The sequence below is a fragment of the Poecilia latipinna genome, unplaced genomic scaffold (genome assembly GCF_001443285.1).
Source record: "Poecilia latipinna isolate Pla-1442-1.1 unplaced genomic scaffold, P_latipinna-1.0 Scaffold1365, whole genome shotgun sequence".
Taxonomy (NCBI): domain Eukaryota; kingdom Metazoa; phylum Chordata; class Actinopteri; order Cyprinodontiformes; family Poeciliidae; genus Poecilia; species Poecilia latipinna.
In genome coordinates, this window is record NW_015113981.1 from 469,808 (window position 1) to 487,573 (window position 17,766).

The window sequence follows — 17,766 nt, forward strand, 5'->3', positions numbered from 1 at the left end:
TTTTTATCTTTTTTTAATCTTTTTTTTTCAAAATCTTTTTCTCTTTCTCACTGTTTATTCAATGTCACATGCTGTTTTTATTTTAATTATATAAAGCACTTTGAAATGCCTTGCTGCTGAAATGTGCTACACAAATAAAATTTGATTGATTGATTTAAACTTTTTCATATATGTGAAATGATGCAAAGATTCTGCCACTTTTTTCTTCATCTGATTTGCCATTTGAAATTAATTGATTTCAGGTGTCTGACATGCTTCACAACTTCATATCAAAACTTCTCAGACAGCTCAGAACCCACGTTTGATCCTCAAATGAATACAAGACTATTCTTTAGATTTTTTCACTTTTGTTTAGAGAAAAAAATGCTTTACAGTTCACATATACATAAACCTTTAATAAAATACATTTTCTAATGCATTTAAGTGGCAAGACATCTTTCGGTGGCCTGCCAGTCAGGAAATAAAAAACAGGAATGAAAGGAGAAGTTTAGAGCAGCTGGATTCTTAATTTTGTGAGAGTGGCCACTGATCGTTTTATTTAGCTATAATGGATTATCGTCCTGCTGGGAACTCTGACTTATGTCTGAATTAACGTGGACAGACATCCAACCGTGACACTGTCCTTAATTTTATTTGGTGTATTATTCTTGAAGGATCTTAAGTGTTTGTAGGTTCTTCTTTCAAATGTGTTTCTTTGGGAGATAAACATCTGGTGTTGGGTTACTGACAGTAAAATGTATGTCGCATACAAAGTTTATTTATATTTATTGATTAAATTAATGTTACTTTGTTTACTTTATGCTTACATAAAAGCAAGCATAAAAGTATTGCTTACTTTTATATAAGCAATAAAAGTATAAACTCATATTTGCCTCCTGTGTTGACCAAAAATGAATGCCGTGTCATCAGGTTTTACTTTCACTCTGCATCATATAACTATTAATATTTATCACTATCTGAGCTCCATTGTAACTTTGTTGCTAATATTAGCAGGCTGACTTATTAATTTATAATATAAATGCAAAAAGTCCAAGTTTATCTCATCATCAGTTTTTTTTTCTTTCATTTAGGCAGAACTTTATGATCATACAACTATTAATCTTTATCTTAGCCTGAGCTCCACCTCATCAGTTCAAATTAAATTGGCTGTGTAAACAGTGGACCCTCAGCAAACCACAGCTGTCTACAAATAGTTAATCATCCAGTAATATGTGAGAACCTTACAGCTTATAATTTTAATAGTTTAAACCCCAATATGATGTCTTAGCACTATAACAAAACCTAAGAACTACAATTTTCCATATCTCCACTCTTAGGGGCACAGCCAATCAGCAGAAAGGAAAATAAATGGCACTTGTGGATTGGCTGCTTTCCAATTGCTAGCCAAAAGTGAGTCAAGCAGCAATGCGTCTGGGTATTTGAGATTCCCAAGCCAAATTTTCTTTACAATATTTTATATATGCGCTGCAGAAAACAATAGGTCAAGAGGCAAATTTTCTACAATTAATTTGGACTTACTATCCACAAAAAATACTGAGGCACAAATAGGCAGGGGGCCACTGTAGATTTTAAATTCTCAACATTTATGTCAGCCCTACTTTTAGTGTTAATGTCCACACTTAAGAACAAACCTTTCCTGGTTTAATTTCTCATAAACCAATGCTCAGAGAGAGGGAACATCAGGACAGCAAGACATCTTTAAAAGTCTTACTTTTAAAGAGTTTTTAAAAGCCTTTAAAAGTCTTTGAAGACTTTCATTTTTTTGGGCTAAGACAAAAAAAAATGATTAAGTGAAACCTGACTGGATAAACAAAATAGCAGAAAATTTGTGAGCTGAAAATCCTTCAAAGATATTTGGAGCAGGCAATGATTTCTTGACATCTTATTTGGACGATTTATTGGGTCAAAATTGAGTCGGCAAGGCAGGTTTTACCATCAGCTGTTCAACTGATGCGTAATTATTTATATACCCTTCAACATCGTATAAACAAGCTATTGCTCATTTAAAGTGATGGATTAGTGGCACATCTTTTCTCCCTATTTTGCTTTGATGGAATGCATCCATCCGGCAACAATTCTCTGCCTCGACAGGCTAAAACCGTGATCTTTCAGGGTGATCAAAACTCTCACCAACCGCTACCTATCTCTGTCCCCATAAATGGCCGCTGAAGCACCTGTAAATCACAGCCTTGGCTTAATAACTTCTGCTGCTTCCTTCATAGGGACCTCTGAACCTGGAGCATTAACATGCAGGGGAGCAGCAGAGCGTGCTTACAGGGGCCGGGCTTCGGTTTCATAATATAAACAGATTAGATGTGGAGAAAGAACAGAAAATTATGAAAATGTATTTTTTCTTCTTGATACTATTATAACTAGCTTTAGTTTCAACACCGATGTCACCAAATTAGTTGCTGAGATTAGGGAGGATGGCACAACAAGACAAGAAAACAAGCAATCAAACAACGGTTCTAAGGAAAGCAGAGAAAACAAAGATGAATACTATAATTACCTCCCAAAGTATGTGTTGCAACCATCCATCACAGCTTATCGCCTGTCTTCAGCAGTTGATGTAGTTTGTGTGTGAGACTCTCTCAATAATGAGGGATTATCACAAACATTTAAGGAGCTCTTGCTTTGTGCAGTTTGACTAAAATGTTGCTGTTTTTCAAAACAGCTCTCACGGTTTGCTAATGTTGTTCAGTTTGATCTATTGTTATGCCACTTTGTCCTAAAATATCACTAACTATGCAGGTTTTTCAATATTAAGATGATAACCAGAACCACAAACTAAGCTGGAATTTATTTTTGCTCCAAGTATGAGGTTAACAAACCCTTAAATTTTATATAGGATAGGTCTATGGGTTACACAAAATATGTTTATTATGTATTGATTATTTTGCACAAAATCATTCTTGGACAATGAGATTTTAATCTGGTCAGTTCTGTCTATGATGAACTCCTTTCAGAATGAACCAATTTAGGGCTTCTTGTCACTTTAAGTCCTAGTAAGTTGTTGAAAATGGCTGCAAACAGATGTGCAATTGTATAACCATACATCTTTGAAAAGCAGCAGTGGAGCCTCCAACACAACTAACAAAAGTGCAGCAAGTGGCTTCTGGATGACAAGTCAACAACAAACCCCCAGTCTTGTTTTCCAGACATTAAAAAAACATTAACTCATGTTTTCTTTAAGTGCTTAGTCTCTGTTTAGAAGCAGTAGAGACCCAAATGGAAGAAAAAAAAATATGCAAAATGTGAATTTTGCATAATATGCCCCCTTTAATAATAATCAAACTTAAATTATGTAAGGCTAGAATATTCAAAGGATCTCCAGTTTTCATTCATGTTCAAAGACATAGATGCTCAACTAGCATTAAGTGATATCACTTATGTCATTAAGGGGGACTTAGAGGACAGAGTCTTTAAGTGTTTTGTTTTCCATCTATCTAATGCAGCCCTTTTCACTGGGGACTTTCTTAAAAAGCATTTAAAGATTTCCACTTCCTTTTCCTTGCATCACATCAAGGTGCATGCATTAATTTTACTTTATCCTCATTATGCAGAAAAGTGCTGTGAGGTTTCCCTTCAAAGCCACCAGAGCCTGCAGTGTTGTGCAAAAGCACTGCCTCTCTACAAGATGATTAGTTCAATGTTTCAGATTATTAAAAAAAAAACATTTTATAAAAATCAAACGGTAAGTGCAAAAAAGCAAATTTCAAATGATAATATCATTTAAATTTAAATTTAAATTTAAATTAAAAAATATCCAAACTAGCTTGGTGTGAAAATATAGTTATCCTCCATGTTCAGTCGTAATTTACCTGCCACATGTTCATTTTCAGTATCCACACACTGACCTGATGACTATCAGTCGTGTACAACCAAGAAATCACTTAAATAAAGCGTATCTCAAATCATGAAGTAGGCAAAAACATAACCCCCCCCCAAAAAAAACCCAAAAAGAAATTCAGAACAAAAGCAACACACCACCTCAAGAACCAATAAATATCCAGTAATTGACAGTTATTAGTCTGAAAAGGGGCTACAAAGCCATTTCTAAGGCTTTTGGAATCCAGCAAACCACAGAGAGAAATTATTCACAAATGGAGAAAACATGAAATAATAATGAACATTCCCAGAAGAGGCCAGCCTACCAAAATTACTCCAGGATCACATTAAGGACGCATCGACAAGATCGCAGAAGAAGAAAATCTAAACCTCAGCCACCCTCAATTGAATAGGTTAAGGTGATAGTTTGTGAATTAGATAAGCAGCGCCACACAGAGGGTGATTGACAGCACTAAGACCCGCCTTCTAACTCTCATTCATTGTTTAAAGTTAGCACTGAGAGCAGGCAGAAGAGCTCGTAAAGGAATATATTTTATAAATACTGCAGGTTTAATTGGTTTTAGTTAACAATAAAGCTGCATTCGTCACTAATGTATGAGTTGGTTCACCTTCAGCACAGTGGAGCCCAGTTCCAGGCCCACAAGAATCGTCCTGTCCACCAGCTCTGCGATCTTTGGGTCGACCACCTTCAGGGAGTCCTGGACGAGGTCTGTGACGTCCACCTGCCAGTCTGGCCCCAGCATTGTGATGACTTGATCCGTTCCCTCCGTAGAAGTGGTGTGGAACTGGGTCAGCACTTTGACCACGGCCCGCTGGTACTGGAGAGCGCAGCCGCGATTCGTTCGCCGGTCGTCGTCATCATCATCTGCTTCGCTGTCCCTAGTGCTCCTTGGACAGAGAGAAGAAAAACACCCAAATATGTATCAGAGGATACCTGTTACGCAAAATGTGTGTCTTTAATGTTCTATAAACAGCCCAAGTGCTTAAAAAAACATTGATTCGTTTCAAAAGCCTTCAGGATGAAACTTTACACATTGCTCCGCAAAGCCTAGCCTGTTACCTAGCAACCCAAGCTGAGGTCCAGCACTATTTTAGAACAGAATATACTTTATTGATCCCCAATTACAAATTGCTTATTTGTTAAGAAGCTACTCCATTTAAAGTGCTAAATATAAGCAAATAGAAAGTGACAAGAGGCCCTAAAACAGCACATTCTGAAAGAAGCTCAGTACAAGGCAGAACTGAGCAGACTAAAATTTCATTACCTAAAATTTATTTTGTGGTAAACATTTAATGAACATGTTTTGCATCATCCACAGACGTAACCTGATCAAGGAAACACAGTAGGTCACCTTTAAAGAGTACAACTTCTGGTGAGTACTCATGAAATCTTGTTAGAATTGGACGATTTTAAAGGTCTAAGAAATATGTCAGAACTTGTCAGAAATTTATGAAGAAAATTTTAATTTCCATCATCTCTTATTTAAAACCAGTAGAATCTCACTGACTTATCCCGAGCACCACGTCTACTTTGCGACATGATCCTTCTGTTCTTCAGGGCCTCCAATAACAGTATAATTTCACATCATAATACTGGGAAGAATCTTGGCACCTCTCCGAACAAATCAATCAATCTCTCCGTTCTCATGGCGATGAGGGCAAAGTCCTCCAAGGCAGCAGAAAAAAACCCGCTAATCACCTCAAAGCAGGGTTCTGGATGGATGCCCGTTTTTAATCACTGGAGCCTTGGGCAGCGAGGTCAGGCATGCCAGGTGCATCCCGCACTAAGTGAAATCTGCTCGACATCAAAACGTATGAATTACCCAACATCCCTCAACAGGCTGCACAATCTGCCAGGTCTGTCTTAAAAAGTGCTGCTTTCAAAAGACTGCACTGAAAACAAAACGACTCCAAAGACTCTAAATAGGTTGCCTCGTCACACTTTGTCAATCCATTTATTTATTACCCCAGGGTTTTGTCAAATCCATACAGGCAAGTTGTCAAAAGATGAAAAGTAACCGTTTTGAAAGAGTCGAAAATCCCTAAAATATATATTTAAAATATTTTTTTCTGTCAAACTGCCAGAAGCCTGGAAAACTGCTGTTCAAAACCATTTTGAAATATTAGAGCACAATATCTTAAATAAATCCATATCCATAAATTTCAGAAAGTTAAGTATTTATATAGAATGTTACTTATAGAGTACCTTATAGTCATAAAGTCCTTCACAAGAGCATGAATACTTTTTTCCAGTTCAGGACATGAGACAATAGAGATTAGTATGGTAATATTTCTCAGATTATTACAACAGGATCAAACAGATTTGGTATGTACGTCCGAAGTAAAACCAGAATCAAAAATTATGCCAGAAGAACAAAGAGGCCCAAGTTGTCTCCTTAGTTATAGATAATTATAGATATAGATAATTATCTATAGAACAAAACTGTCTGTCATTTACTCTTCAACATTATCTAGGTACTGAATGTCATCTGCATCACAATGATATCTATCTATAATATGCCAACAGGGCAATGCATACATTAAAACTAGCAGAGACCAAAAACAGAGCCTTGAGGTACACCAATACAGTCTGGATGAGAGGGAGATCCATACTTAAAAATAGCTTAAAAGAAGATATTTGTCCAAATACTAACGTTTTTATTACATTTTTTCCCCCCAAAAAAACTGACATTTTATGTAATAAATTAGCACTGAAAAAAATGACCTAGAACACAGCTACACATTGGCCAGTGCCCATTGGTGGACACCACTAACTAAACAGTTAGCTGCTCTGACCCTAAAGGATTAATCATAAACATTAGCTATGCTAAGACACTACAGTATTTAGTGGAAGCTAATGGTAAATGCTAACTTCAATTCAAATTATATCTGCCCTTGAAAGAAAACAACCTTTGGGCACCAACTTAATTTTGACATTATAATTTACATGTTCAACAATTCCCTTAGATTTTGTATTTATATTCATATCTTATCCTCTATTGTCCAGGTTTTATTTTGTGCCTGTATGTTTCTTGTTTGAAATAAAGTTTTGGTGGAAAAAACTTCGTTGCTTAAACATTCTTTACCATTTTCAAAATTTGAGCATGAATATGAATGTGTAACTACTTAAAGATTTATTAACATTCGAAAACCAAAACTTCAACACAGGTGTTGAACTTAATTCAACTGTAGGTTTACAAAAAAAGCCAAGTAAAGTAGTGGAAACATTCATTAAGGGGAAGGTAAGTACAATAAGCATGTTCAAAGTTAGCAAAAGTGCTGAAGAGCTAAATAAAAATTGGTTCCACTAGCAGATGTGTGGCCACTGCTGTCAGTTTCATATATTAATGAGATTCTGTAGTTTTAGAAAAATCTCGATTTCAAAATCTTTATACTCTTTCTTGAAATGTAATGATAACTTCTTACAAATTGTGTCCCCCTGTTTGTCAGTCAGCTTTACCTTGACCTAAGTCAAAAGAGGGAATGTTGACTGTTTTGGAAGTTTTCAGCAATCTACAAGGTCCACATCAGGTTGCCAGACTCCAACAATTACACAAAAAAATTACATTGCATTAAAATAGTTCATAGATTGCACTTTAGGTCTTTCATTTTAAATCAATAATACAAATCTAGATGTAATTCATATTTTAAATAAAAATGTTGTGCAATCATGGCCTGAAAATAATTGTGCAAGGTACAACAGAACTTTTTATTCTGAACTTTGGACCGTCCTCCAACATGCTGCACGCCTACCAGGGTATGAAACTGTTTTGGAATGACTTCAAGTAGATTTGAAAGTAATTTGATCAATTTTAGACGGAGTTCACTCATGAGTTACGCTGTTCCATCTGAGAGGAATATAAATGTGTAAAAGATTAGGATAGTTTTCTATAAAAATATGTTACTGTTTATATGAGGTTGGGTTTTGTGAAGTACATAATCACAGTTTCTATGTGATTGCGATGGTAAAAGGAAAAAGGCGATGAAGGTCACTGAAGCTCGTCTCAGAGGGTCTGAGTGCATATGCCTGCTGCACATTTGGGTTTATTTGCTTAATATTTGAACAATTTCTTTCCACTTTACAATTATGTGGTATACTGTGTTTGCCTATCACAATAAATCAACATATAACCCATTGCAATGTGCAGCTCTAAGGTGGCAAAATGGAAAAAAAAAAGGTTCAAGGGATGGAAAAACAAGGCAGTGTACAGCAGAAAAATCCTAAATAAGAGTTAGTCTAAGAGTTTACCAACTTGACTCAGGTCACTGAGAGTTTGCCTTCCAGACTGTGCACCTGAAAAGGTGATTTCTTTCCTCCTCTGGAAACATATTGTCTGGTCTTGTTAGAATCTCTGATACAAGAACACAAAGCTGCAGCTTCAGTGCACATGGGTTGCTCATTCGATTACACTTCCTTTCCTTTTTTAGAGCATCTTGCTGGATAACTCAGCCAGTGAGCAATTCTGCTGTGCCGAAGCAAAGGCCCACTCCAGGCCGGGAGACCCTGGGCCGTCCGAAGGGGTCAGAGTGACTCATGTTGAAGAAAACAGCAGACGGGATGAGTAAATGGGAGCCAGATTGACGTGAATAAAAAGACAATAACTCTCTTTATTGCAGACTGTCATTGTGATGATGAGCTACAGAAGTTAGTTAGGGTCAGTAAACAGTCCAATAAATTATCTTGGATATCTTTATTCTATCTTATAGCTTATAATTATTTACAATTACCTCTGAAGCTTTTGTACACATCTAATTTATCATAGCAAATCATAATGACTGTAAATAAATAAGACCAAAGTGTACCAAACAGCAAACTTGATTTAGATGCTGGGGTTACTTGGCCTCTATGGTATAGTCAAAGTTTGCTAATCACGCTGATAGTTGTTTCAAACCTCTGTTTTCAGACACTAAAACATGAAAAGCAACTATTTTACTTTCTATTATTGCTAGTTTAGTAGCAGGGTTATAATAGTTTTATTTTATTTTTTATTATAGTTCATATTTATTTTGTGACTTTTTCTTTGTGTAATCCAGTTTAGAATGTGTTTTCTAGTTTTTAACTATTATAAATTAAATGTTTAGTTTTTATCAGTTATAGAAGTAATTTTAGTTTTGTCATACTTTGATAAATTTTTAGGTGCAGAATTCATATCAGTTTGAAAGGCTAATGAATATATTTATAAAGCTAGTTTTATAAATGCACGGTATAACTCCAGTTATAATTTTCCTATTAATTACTATTTTTGTTTATTTCAGTTAAGGAAAATGTTTTCTCAAGTTCAGTTTTTGTTACTTCTTTAGCTTTAGTTAACTATTATAATCTTGTTTAGTAGCTGTGCTAGAAGTAGTAAAAACAAAAGTTAAAAGACAAGATTGACAAGATGTGTATGGCTTATACATGTTGTGATATTTCTCTTTAAAAATCGTGGACAATTTTTGAATACAAACTGTTTCAACAATCAGTGCTGCAAAACTCATGATTAAAACAAACTGAATAACGTGTCATGGTAGTTTTCCTTGGAAATGATGGACAATTTTTTCTTTTCTTATCTGAACCCTGCGGCAAAACAAGAATCAGGAAGATTTCATTGCTGTACAGAAGCTATTTGAGATATTTTGTTTTTGCACATGATTACCACACGCTTGTTATCCAAAGTGCACGGAGCTCCGACGTCTTCCAGCCTCCGATCTGTTATCCGGGATTTTACGGGTAGTTGCTTGTTTTGGTCCAATTAGATGCTTTGCCTCAGGTGGAAAGCAGCAACGCTTCCTCTCACAAAATGATGCTCTCAAGTGCAAACGGTGCTGCGAGGCGGCTGTGTGTGTCATACTCATCTTAACCTATTTCCAACAACACGGCCAAGATGCAGACCTGATTTAAAAATGTGTAAAGAACGCAGAAAGCTGTTCAGGATGAATGTGTGTTGCACTTTCCTGAGATGTGAGAAAATGGGCTGAGGAGGAGTAGAAAACTATAAGTCAGGTTCCTAATAAAGAATGCAGTCCTACATTACGGTTCTTTGATTTATTAAAATATTTCAAACAGAGAAGCCAAAAACAATTCCAGAACAAAATGTTTAATATGGGCATTAGAACTAACATGGATGGCTACCATCGCCACTGCCAGCGAACGTCAACAGACCAATTTCATTTCTACCCAACCCTGAATACAAATAGCATGTTTACGGCGCAGTCAGAGAAATGAAGGAATTGTAAATGAGCCTGGCTGCTTGGGAAACATATTGCAGAGCAACAATATTAAAAAAAAAAAAAATATCCAGAGGGAATTAATGTGTAGTAATTAAAGATATTTTGACATTTGTTAATAAAACTGAGTCCAGACAAAGACTTTTATGAGTCTTTCAGATAAGATTACACTCCTGTATTAATCTCCAATGTGTTATTTTTCAAAAACAAAGCATTTTTAATTCACTGATCACTAAAAATATATAAATTTTCACATTGGTTGTATACTATATTTAAAATAGATAAAAAACAAACAAACAAACAAACAAAAACAAAAAAAACAAGCATGCTAATAACACCCCAGACATCCAGTTAAATTTATTGCATTTTAACTGTAGGTAAAATGTTCCACCCGGGATGCAAAGTTCAGTAAAAAATGCCCTCTAAAATAGCAAACATAGTTTACAGAAGTAATACTCTATATAACCAAAAACTGACAAAAACGACAGTGGCCTGAGTCAACAAAGCATGCTAATCCTAATTTTAGTATGCTAACATCTCCAGCAAATTTTAACCATCACTTAGATTTTTCACCCACCATAAAAAGATTACACCAGAGTCACAGTAAACTGTGTGCAGTGGTTGTCCACTATATCATTTACATCAGACTAAGTCTGATATTATGTTGCTCAAAATAAAACATTACTTTAAACCTAATTGTGAATAATCTGGCCTCAATATCCTTCACATCATGAAAGTTTTTGATAAAGATGCAGCTGCAGTCCAGGCCTGTTTTTCCCAAGTCATTTTTTGTGCATACCAACTTCCTCACTGCCTTCATGACAGCAGTAATCAGGAGCCTTTAGTGAAGCATTTTTTTTGGCTGCTTTGATTGCCACACAGCTAAGCCACGGGATTTCCTCTCACCACAGGTGAAGCTTTTCTCTCCTGCATGCTGTCATTTGATTTTACTACCAGCATGTACCCTTTACTTTTCTGTGGGTTTCTCTGCCACATAAAGAAACTGCACACAAAGCCTGCCTGTCACTTTTGATGATGCCACATTCAGACTATGAAACCGTTGATGTTGACTAGAATGGCCTTCCCACAGGAACCTCCATGTTTTCAGTGATATTCTGTCGTCAGTGTTGGACATGTCCTTTCATGTTGCGTGCCGTGTTTTGTTTTTCAGTTGCCTGATGCAGCAGGTACCAACTTGTTACTATATTTAAAGGTGAATTGAGTGATGTTTATACACTGAAATTCATTTGGGGAAAATATCCAACAGGTAAGAGCTGAACTAATGTGGCACCTAAGCTAGAAGAGCTGTAGCTTAGCGAGATGTGTCGTTTAACTGGAAGCACATTCTGATATGGTTTTGCATTTCTTGACTGAGTCAGTTGTGAGAGGTTTTGAAAACTCAACTTGTTACTATATTTAAAACTCAGAACTCATTTCATGGATAATATACTTCTTGCATAATTCCTCATGAAAACAAGCAGGAAGAATTTAGCAAACCTGCCTATGTAGCACAATTAATATCCAGGTACTTTCTGCAGTTACTAAATAAATATCCAGATATTTGCTCTTCCTTGGGTCACAATTAGTGAGTTTTAGTTTTTGCTAAAATGGGACCAAATTTCTATGTTTCAAAACTATAGAATCGTCCATGTCACCAAAAAGTGGGAAGCTTGACAGGTTGAACTTTTACCATGACTATACTGACAAAAAACACTTGGGCAAACAATCGCAGTCACTCCGTTCAAAAATCCAATCCCTCATTTTTGACGTCCATCATGGTGTCTCAAAGGTATTAGACGTAGCTACAAAGGATCAATAGAGTGGCTGTTTTAATGCATGTTAATACACTGGTTAAGTGAAAGCACAGCTTCTACAGTGGTCGAGTTTGCAGTTGAGGGTTTCACATCTGTGGGTGCTTCTAACTTTAAACAGTCAGAAACCTGAATGTTATGTTAACTTCCTACTGAACTACTGTTGGCTGAGAGTTGGCCTAACAACAGACCAGCTGTTAGCGATGTACCAAGTACCTCTCACTCAAAGGCGGCTGGAAAATAAAAGTACTGAAACAGACTGTTGCTTCAGTGCAGCACTCCTTCTAAAGCTACTGTTCATATTGCAGATACTTATAGGAAAAACGACAAAGTCACAGGGAAGGAGATATAGGCCATTGTCCGCGTGGTCAATAGGCTGCATTTGTGCACACAAAGTCTTTACGTGCTCGGGCTTTTGCCACAAATTAAGCGCCACTCATAATCACTCACTGCCACATCGATTGGCTGATCTTGTTACAGACTTGTACGTGCAGCACTTTGTAGCCATCAGAAACCCTGACACTGCAAAAAGAGAATAAATGAGCCTCTCAGAAAGATTATAAACAGCACAAGCTCTGCAGACAACGGCAGCTGGCAGCTATTGCTTGAAAGTTAGAATATTGAGACTGATGGACAGCACGGATTGCAGGTGTCAATATGCTTTTGCTTCAAATTTTGAGGCAAAATCCAGAAAGTTCTTTTATTTTTCTGTTTTTTCTTTGAGAAATAAGAGCTGTTCCCTCAGTTCGCTCACAATCAAACCTCCAGCTTTATTTTAAATGCCATTCATCCTGTCATCTTTGTGCAATATTTATTTTTGTCTGAATAAGCCCAAAGTCTTTATTCTTTAACTTTCAAAGTATGGTGTCACTTTGCCGTCCAGACTGCCTTTTTTGTATTGTTTCTCCTCCATATTGGTGTTATCTGGGGCGCCTCAACCTTCTCTGCCATTTCCTGCTGAGCAGCCACAAGCATTAAGACTCCAGGGGTCCTGTTTTTATCTCCCGACTTTATCCTGGACTGGAAAAAAGTCCATGCTCATTGGACTCTCACTGCCACAATCACTCTATAATACAGTACCCTGCTAAAGTACTTAAACCCATTGAACTCTTTCACCCTTTTCTTAGAGTAAGAACAGTTTCAATGGATTTTTGTGCTAGAAAACCCAAAGTAGAAGATAAATGTGAAGCGCAAGTAAAGCTGCACTTGTTTTTAAAAAGAAATTATTGAAAACAAAATTGTAAACATGTGGAATACATTTATCATTAGCCAGTATTTACTCTATGTACTGGCTAATGAGTGCCAGTACCTCTGCAGTTAAAGCTGCAAGTGTTTTCCTAGTGCAAATATCTTAGTGCACTTGAAATAAGACATGCATGAAGTGAACTCTGGTACGGTTTGAATGCGTATGTGAATGCCAAGTGGACCGGAGACCCCTCCAAAAGCAAGGAAGTGGACTACAGTGCAGGGAATTCTGGGTAAACATAACCAAAACAAATGTGAGAGCAGGAGAAATGGCACATGGTCTTTTACCAAAGACTAAAGAGAAATCCTACAACTGCAAAAACCTGATGCCACTCCATGTCTTTTTCAGCTGCAATCAGTGTCTTCTTCAGAGGTTTTCATGTCGGTTCCTTCAGTGGTTCATGGAGTAATGCCACAGCAGGCGAGAAGGGGAACAGGTTTTTCAATTAGTTTGGATCTTTTGACACACTGCAGTGTGAAAGAAAACTACAGCGACTGAGAATGTAACAAATGTTGCAATTTTGGTCCCCAGTCACACCAAGTCTACTGGTGTGAAAAGACCCTAATTGAGCTGCCCTCTTTTTTAGGGCAGTTTTAGTTTCAACTCTTCTAATAAGACGATAGAAATTGGCTTATAATATTGAATTTTAATCAGAAATGTATATTTTTCTTAAACTTATTGAGAATAAAACTGACAAATATGAATGAGTAGAGCTGCATTTAGGATTCAACCAGATAAAGACAGAGAGAATGTCAGTAGAAAGAACGAGAGGGAAGTAAAAGGAATGTAAAGGGCCAGATGCAACATGATGCAATGGTATGAAAGTTTTGACATCTACTAACATTTATCAATTTTTCATTTTTCAAAGAAGACATGAATAGGGTGAATGGGGATCCATCTCTGAAAACTAAACTTTTACCAAAGTAGGTTTTGTGCCCTGAACCCCAGGAACATAACTTGGAGAAAAAGGAAGAGACTGAACTCTCACCGGTGAGCGAGTGCGTGTGTGTGCGCATGTGTGTAGCCCAGCCTCACCTTCTGTCAGGCAGAATGGGAACCCTCCAGCCTTTGATGAAGCTCAGAGCGTTGTCGGTGAGCTCCACCTGTAGGGGGAGCTTGGGCACCCAGACGGTGAGCTCCAGCGGCGCACTCAGGTGCTCGTAGCTGAAGATGACTCGGGCGTTCATGGAGCCCCGCGTCTCCTTGCCGTTGACGAACACATAGTCGCAATTCATGGAGACCTGGAAGAGATCACGGTCAGCCGTCAGAGGCCATCTATATGGTAATGGTCACATCGGCCCGGGGGGAGAATCTCAAAGATTTGTGATGATACGTACGGCACAGCGTGGAGTTTCTGCTACAAATCACAGTAGAACACTTCATAAGTTTGGGCAGAAACAGAACATGCATTTGCTTCCCATGAAAGTAATCAGATGCACTCCAGAGGTATGAAGATTTGATTTCTTTTTACTTTCTATTCCTGTATGGATTGGTCAATATTGTGTAGCTTGATTAGGAACAGAGTTTACTTTAATTGCATTTATTCATTAACATGTCATTTAGTTTTGCCTTATTTTAACTTTACTTCAGTATTTGCAATAGAAACCAGATAAAAATACTTGGTAAGATTTTGGGTTTTGCTGTATATAAGGCAGTATTTATGCTAAATGGGTGTAATAATTATTGAATAGTGAATAAAAGTGAGAAAGAACTCAAAAAGGTTGTTGTTTCTTAACTGGGAAGCTACATTTAACAACAAGAGGGAAGTCTTACTTTAAGTGTACCAACACATTTGCTCTAGAAACTAAAAATACTTGATAAGTGACAGTCTGTTCTATTACTATCAAGTCAGAAGTCTTCCACATGGTTGTTAGTCATAACATGAACATAAAATGTTTTTATTGATCTTCTATGGCAAGTTAGCTTAAGTCACAATTATCAAAACAAAATTTCATTCTTGAAAAATGTTAGTTTAAGTGCAATTGATCCATGAGTTTGACTTTATTGGGTTGTTAAAATTAATGAGATGTTACATTTTAAATGTAACTGTAGATCATTAAAGCACAATTACTGTGCACATTTTCCAGATATTTAGACAAAAGATGACTTCACAGGATTTACGCACTATGAAAAAGTCTATTTTCTGAATGACCTCTGCAAACCCAAAACTAAAAAAAAAAACAAAATCGTATTTTTTACTTGTGGTCCAAAAGTTTGGAAGCTTTTTATATTCTGACCAACACGACATTCCAGGAGCCTGCCAACATTGAGGGAAAATCTGGAATGAATCGGTGGAAATCAGCTGCTGTGTTGGGCTGCAGTGAGGAAACCGGAGGCTTCCTCGGCTCGGCAGAACAAAGCCGACAACAACTGCTGCAAACAAAAATGCTTACAGGCTGCGGGTTCCTCTCTAATCGCATTTGCATCCTTTATACCAGGGGTCCCCAAACTACGGCCCGCGGGCCGGATCCGGCCCGCCACGTCATTTGGTCCTGCCCCCTGAACAAAGCCGGATCCGGCCCGCCTGCTCATACCAGAGAGCATTCAGTGTTTTTTTTCATATGTTGTATTTTCTGGTTTATATGTGGATTTTTCTTCAACCACCAGGGGGCTTTTGAGCAAATGTAAAACTTACTTTCCCTCAATGGAATATATACTCGTCAGTCACCGTTTCACTCACGGTTTTTTCCATTCTGGGTAAAAATCTATCCAAAAGTGTCGTCGTCTCTCCCCCACACCCCCCGTCGACAAGAATTTCTTTGTTTTTTTTTACTGCAAAAACTAAGACCACAGAAAGGAACAGCTATGTGGCCCTCGCAGGAAAAAGTTTGGGGACCCCTGCTTTATACAGTCAAATTAGTGCTTCCAAGTAACCTCAGTGTTTGTTAAGCTTGTGCAGAGCAAATTAGGCGTTTACACCAAGTCCCTGACACCAGAACCGTGTCGCCGTAATCGTCTATGAACAATTACACGTAATATGCCACAAGAAGCTCTTAGGCAAACATGTCACTCTTCTGACATTTAAGATGAACTTTGCTTAGACCTGCTCATAAATAAACATATTCACACATTTCACCTTTCACGACACATTCCTGTAATGGCATATCATTTGAGGCACAGAGAGCATGAATTCAATATATCGACTTTTCTAAATTTAACTCTAAACCATTTTTCAGATTTCCCATCAAATCGAAAATCCTCCACAGCTTCATTTGAATTATAATAAATACCCCTCCCCCCCCTTCTACCCCCAACAGTAAATTATTAACTGCAGAGGAACTGGAGGGCTTTGCTTTTGGGTTCCTGCTAAAGATTTATCAGATGCTGGGAGGTGGCTGGCATTGTAATCAGAGGATCTAATCTGCGGCGAATGGAGGTCGGCCTGGCCAGTCTTCTCAGGGCTGGGGATTCATCATAACTGGGAAGAGGTCTGGGTAATATAATTTCCCACATGCAGACACCGCAGCTGGAGTGGAAGGCCTTGGGAAGATGACAGGGTTCCTCTCTTCGGTTCAGCTGATGCAAGTTTTTATTTATTTACTGAATTTAAAGACAAACTTCAAATTTCGTACATATGACTTTAATATCTATAAGCTAACCAATCATGGCGGTCTTATAAAATCAAATCTGTCTCATAGCCTGTTGATAAACTTAATCCATATAAAGTTGGGGTCTTGATCTTTTCAGGGCTTTTAAAATTGCATTTCTATTTTGCTTTAGGGATGAAATTTCACAAAGGTTAACATGGAGGCTCCAACTGCTTACCAAAGATAGTGCTGCAAAGTTTCCTGTCTTGGCATGTATGCAGTTTTTTGTTCTTTTTTGTAAAAAACATGTATTCTCCAAGAAAATGTGACATATTTGAAATAAGATGTTAGAGTTGCACAAAATCATTCTTAGATAATCAGATTTTAGTCTGGTCAGTTCTGTCTAGTTTGAACTCCTTTCAGAATGAGCTGTTTAAGGCTCTATCACTTTGAATCCAGATAAACTGCTGCTGGCCACACCTCCACCAACCCAACACTTGAAGTGAAATTAGCTGCAAACAGATGCACAATTAGAGAACTGTACATCTTTGGAAAGCAGAAGTGGAGCCTCCTGCACAACCACGATTCAGCAAGTGGTTCTTGGATGGTAAGGCAACAATAAAACACTTTTCTTTTCCAGCAAAGTTTTTGAAACAGCTCACCAGACAACAAAAAAAAAAAAAACCCTAAAAAAATGACTGTTTTTTACAAAGACTGCTGTTTTTTTTTTTTATCGATTAGACAGTTTCTAGCAGCAAAAAACCCAAATGAAACTACAAAAATGTACAATATCTGAATTTTGCACATCGGGTCCCCTTTTACCAAACATCCAGTGCAAATGTGTAAATATATGTGTTTTTTTATTTTTTTTTATATAAAAAGTCCCAACCATAAGCTACTGTTAAAATTTCTCTCATTATGGTGGGAATTGGAAGCTGTATTTTCTGAGGTGGCAAAAACGATAAGAACTACTGATATATATGATCAGAGCTACAAGATAAACAGAAAACTCAACACTATGACCCCCAGCCAGCTATGATTAATCATAGTACAGAGTGCTGACAGCATGAGCCTGACGCGTCCCCACCAACTGCCCGAAAAAAAAAAAAAAAACCTTCCAGGAGAG

The 17,766-nt window shown here is 37.3% G+C and overlaps 1 protein-coding gene across 1 annotated transcript in view; it reads right to left on the reverse strand.

The window, feature by feature from the left end:
- The window catches only part of tmem132e (transmembrane protein 132E), a gene marked incomplete at its 5' end in the record, with an annotated part of 75,696 nt that overhangs the window by 32,460 nt on the left and 25,470 nt on the right, over positions 1-17,766 (reverse strand). Inside the window, 2 exons of the mRNA XM_015056198.1 lie at positions 4,458-4,737; positions 14,149-14,354. Of these exons, the coding sequence (XP_014911684.1) occupies positions 4,458-4,737; positions 14,149-14,354 (486 nt within the window). The remainder of the gene's footprint in view (positions 1-4,457; positions 4,738-14,148; positions 14,355-17,766) is intronic.